General features: G+C 62.9%; 1 protein-coding gene across 1 annotated transcript in view; it reads left to right on the forward strand.

Moving 5' to 3' along the window:
- Positions 1 to 2,558: 2,558 nt before the first annotated feature.
- The window catches only part of NYAP1 (neuronal tyrosine phosphorylated phosphoinositide-3-kinase adaptor 1), a 45,437-nt gene continuing 42,995 nt past the window's right edge, over positions 2,559 to 5,000 (forward strand). The window contains 1 exon segment of the mRNA XM_087947413.1: positions 2,559 to 2,741. Within this exon segment, the coding sequence (XP_087803539.1) occupies positions 2,559 to 2,741 (183 nt within the window).

Genomic DNA, 5,000 nt, shown 5'->3' on the forward strand with positions numbered 1-5,000 from the left:
ACATACAGCCCACACCCCCCACACATGCACACACACATACACACATACACACATATACACACACACATCCCACATACACACACACACCACATACACACACCCCACATACACACATACACCCCACATACAACACACATACAGCCCACATACACACACACACCCCACATACACACACACACACACACCCCACATACACACATACACCCCACATACACACACCCCACATACACACACACATACACACACCCCACATACACACATACAGCCCACATACACACACACCCCACATACACACATACACCCCACATACACACATACACCCCACATACACACACACACCCACACACATACACCCCACATACACACACCCCACATACATACACACACATACACCCCACATACACCCCACATACACACATACACCCCACATACACACACCCCACATACACACACACACCCCACATATACACACACACATACACATACACACCCACACCCCACATACACACACACACCCCACATACACACATACACCCCACATACACACACCCCACATACACACACACACCCAAGCATACACACAGACACCCCTTCTTCCCCCTTGGCCCCACCTGTCGTCGTCGCTGTCGTGGGAGCCGCCATGCCGAACACCGAGCGGACCAGGTTGAAGCGGGCGCCACGCCGAAAGGGTCGGAGGTCCTCCGGGTGGGGCTGGCGGCCTCGCGGAAGAGCAGGGGGCAGCCGGGGAGGACGGGCGGGAGCGGGTTTCCGGGGCAAAATCTGTGGGGGTGGGAGAGAAAGAGAGATGAGGGCGCCCACCCTCTCTCCGAATGCCCCATCCCGGCAGGGAGGGAAGGAGGAGGGCAACAGGGGCTGGACTAGATGACCACACGGTCCCTTCCAACTCATAATCTGATTTGAAGGAAGAAAAGGACCAGGGGAGACAGGAGAGCAGCCTTCCAGTATTTGAGGGTCGAAGGGGTTGGACTAGATGACCTACAAGGTCCCTTCCAACTTATAATCTGATTTGAAGGAACAAAAGGACCAGGGGAGACAGGAGAGCAGCCTTCCAATATTTGAGGGCGAAGGGGTTGGACTAGATGACCTACAAGGTCCCTTCCAACTCTGTTAATCTGATTTTAAGGAAGAAAAGGACCAGGGGAGGCAGGAGAGCAGCCTTCCAATATTTGAGGGCTGAAGGGGTTGGACTAGATGACCTACAAGGTCCCTTCCAACTCTGTTCATCTGACTTTAAGCTGATTTTAAGGAACAAAAGCACCAGGGGAGACAGGAGAGCAACTTTCCAATATTTGAGGGCCAAGGGGGTTGGACTAGATGACTTACAAGGTCCCTTCCAATTTATAATCTGATTTTAATGAACAAAAGGACCAGGGGAGGGACAGGAGAGCAGCCTTCCAATATTTGAGGGCAGAGGGGTTGGACTAGATGACCTACAAGGTCCCTTCCAACTCATAATCTGATTTTTAGGAACAAAAGGACCAGGGGAGACAGGAGAGCAGCCTTCCAGTATTTGAGGGCCCGAAGGGGTTGGACTAGATGACCTACAAGGTCCCTTCCAACTCTGTTAATCTGATTTTAAGGAAGAAAAGGACCAGGGGAGGCAGGAGAGCAGCCTTCCAATATTTGAGGGCTGAAGGGGGTTGCACTAGATGACCTCCAAGGTCCCTTCCCACTCTGACCATCTGTTTATCTGTTCTCTGAGCCAGCGTGACCCATGATGGACAGCGGTTTCTCGGCCAAGGGCACCTGAATGGACCCAACCAACCGGTTCCTCCCCCCACACCGCCCCGTGCAGCACGCTCCTTTCCAACCTCCTCCCTCCAGGGGAAGATGGCCGTCCTGGAGAGGCCTTGGGGAGGGGGGACAACCTCCCCCCACCCCCAAAAATTGGCCCGTCACTCAGCTCCTTTTGCCCCCTCCCCCTGGCCCAGGGTGGCGACTTCGGCCACTTTTGCCCAGGCTCCGAGTTCGTCCCCGAGGGATTTCACCCTCTTCCTCTCTCGCACGAGTTACGAAGGGGGCTGTCTGTCATCCACCCCGAGGAGGGATTGACTCCTTTCCCCTTTCCCCCAAAAAGGACGAGCCCCGTGAAGTTGAGCTCCTTCTAACTCCGGCCTCGCTTGGGGGAGAGAGGGAAGGGTGCCCAGGACTCCCCGCCTCCCCTCCCCTCCGACCCCTTTACTACAGGTCAAGAGCCCTCCCCCACCACCACCCCCCAGTCCTCACCTTGTGCCGTTCTTCGGTCTCCTCGGGATCAGCTGGGCGACGCTTTTGGGCAGCGGCTGCTCTTCTCCTCTCACGCCCGGGACGGTCTCTCCGGCTTTGGGGGCCCCTTTCGGCGCCGGGGGTCTCGCCTACCCGCTGCCCCGCAGAGGCGCCAGGCTGGCCGGCGCCCCGGGCGCAGAACGGGAAGGCTTCCCCCAGCGAACGGGATTGGTAGGCCGGTGGTCCCGAGCCCGGGAGGAGCAGCAAGGACTGGAGGCCGAGCCCGGCCCGGCGTGGACCCGGAGCGCAAGGACGAGGAGGAGGAGGAGGAGATGAAGGTGGCGGCGGGCTCAGCAAACCTGCTACTTCCAGCCGCGAATCCAACGACTGCGGCTGGCGGGTCGCTCGCCAAGTGGTGCCGCCTGGCCAGGTGTGGTGGTGGTGCTGCGACGGGCGGGGTGGTGGTGGTCGATCTCCTGGTCGTAGAAGTCGCGGCAAGTCCATCGTCCCCGCCGGTAGGGTTCCCCAAACCGTGGTCCAGCTTGACCACCCGGAACCGTGACCCTGGACTCCCCGCCGCCGACGGTGCCGCCCAAGAAGCCAGTTGGGTGGCCGAGGGCCCGCTTTTTTGGGGGGGGGTCCCCTATTGGGAGGGTGGGAAGGTGTCCGTTTTCTAGCAGGTGAGGGTCGTCGGGGTCCCCGTCCTCCCCTCTGCTCCTCGGAGTAGCGCTCCCTTCTCGTAGTCGGAGGTGACGCTGGTGATCTGGAAGCCGCTCTTCTTCTTCCCCAGGCTCATCTTGTTGACGGGTCGGGGGTGAGGGGTGCTGTCTAGGAAGCCCCTCCCCGTGTCGAGGGGTCGGGGTGAGTGGTGGTCTCTCTCTCTCTGTCGGCAGCCCCTCTCCCCCCTTAGGCAACGCAGCAGGTGGGTTTGGGGAGGAAGGGGAGTTGTAGAGGCCGATCCGAGGACGGGGAAGCCCCTCTCCCAAAGACACACCCCCCCGCCAAGGGTGGGGAGAGTCCTCCCCCTCCTCACCCCTGGGCCAGGAGGAAAGGCAGGTTAAGCGGCATCGGCCTGGCCGGCGTCCCGCATTGTTCCAACTGGCGGGGAAGAGAAGCGGCCCCGGGGAGGGGAGGGAGGAGGAGGGTAGGGAGGAGGGGGAGAGGTCTGGCCCTGTTCCTACCTCCCCTCCCCGGAACCCGGCTTCAGGGGTCGAGGAGCTAGGCTCCTCTCCGAGCCATGCCAAGGCCGGGCGGTGGACGGCAACCGGGGTGAGACCTCCTTTGCTCCCCCCCTCTCTCTCTCACCCCAACTGTCGGCCTTCCAGGGATCAGGGCCGGTTTTACCTCCCCAACCTTCCTCCCCCCGAGAGAGGAGGAACCCGCGCCCTCACCCCCCAAAACACACACTGGCAAGGCTGGCGAAAGGGTGGCAGGAGTCGCTTTTCCTTCTTTCCCTCCTGCTCCGCTCCTCTCCTCTGCCCGCTTTGCCTGGCTGTTGACAAGCCCAGCGGGCAGGAAGTCCAGCCCACCCCCCACCCCACCCCGGCCCTCCCCCCACCAGCTGACTGGTTGACGCCCCCTCCCCTCCCGCTTAACTCCTCCCAGGGGCAGCGAAGAGACGCCCCTCCCTCCGCCTTAACCCTTTCCCTGCCCCGTTGGAGGGGGGGGAGGAGGAGGAGGGGTGGTGGACTGGCTGGGAGCCCCCCTCCCCTCCCCGCTTGGGTGGGGAGGGAGGAGAAGCCAGAAGCCGGCCTCGCAAGGGAGAGGGAGGGAGGGCGGGGGTTTCCTCCCAAAGGCCCCCTCCACTTTCCTGAGAGCCTCTGCTGGAAGGGCGCCCCCTCCCTTGCCTGGTCCCGGGGGGGATGGGGAGTCGGGGGAGGAGGGGAAGGGACTGGTGGAAGGGTCCAAGCGAGCCCCACCCCCGCCAAACCCGGGGGTGGGAAAGGGAGGGTCGCCCTTCCCTCGTTAGCCACGCGGGTCCCGAGAGTCTTCCAAGAGGGGAACTAAGGCTGGCGGGCTTCGCCTGCGCCCTCCTCTCCCCCCAGCTAAGTCTCATCTGCGAGGGGAGGGGTGGGGTGGGGGCTCTTCCCGGGTGGGGGGAGGGCACCATCCCGTGAAGCCTCCGGTGAGGCGCTGCTGCCCCCTGGTGGACGAACAACCCCTCCCAACGCAGCCCTTTCCCCCCCCCGGTGCGTCTTCCTTCCTAAAGGACCGGGCGGCGCGGCGGGAGGGGGAGAGAGGGGAGGGAGGAGGAGGAGGAGGAGGGAGGAGGAGGAGGAGGACGGGGGCTCTGGGGAAACCCCCTCCCCTTTATCCCGCCTTCGCTCGCGCCTCCCCCCTCCCCCGAAGCGCTTCCCACATACACGCGCACACACGCGGCCGGGCGGGAGATGTCCTCCCCTCCGGGGAAACCCGGACCGAAGCGGGTCGTGGAGTGGGGGGAGGGGGGAAAGGAGGGGTCGTCCTTTTGCACCGGCTGCGACCCTCACCCTCCCTCCGCCCTCCCCAGGCGCCCCCTCTTCTTCCTCCTCTCCGATAGGCAGGGCAAGGTTGCAGCGGGCGCCCCTCCCGGGAGGACAGCAGCGGGCGGGCGCCCGGTTGGCGAAGGCGGCTCAAGCGAGGATGCGCCTTCCCGAGCCAGGGGGAAGAGGGAGCGCAGGGAGAGAGGGAGGGGGGAAGCGCAGGGAAGGGGGAGGGCAGGCTGCGGGCATCCCTCGCTCACCTCGGCCCTCCTTCTTCCACTCCTCCGGACTGCGGGGGGGAGGGTCTCCAAT

The sequence above is a fragment of the Notechis scutatus genome, chromosome Z (assembly GCF_049901735.1).
Source record: "Notechis scutatus isolate UNSWTSFEM ecotype Mainland chromosome Z, rNotScu1.2, whole genome shotgun sequence".
Lineage (NCBI taxonomy): Eukaryota > Metazoa > Chordata > Lepidosauria > Squamata > Elapidae > Notechis > Notechis scutatus.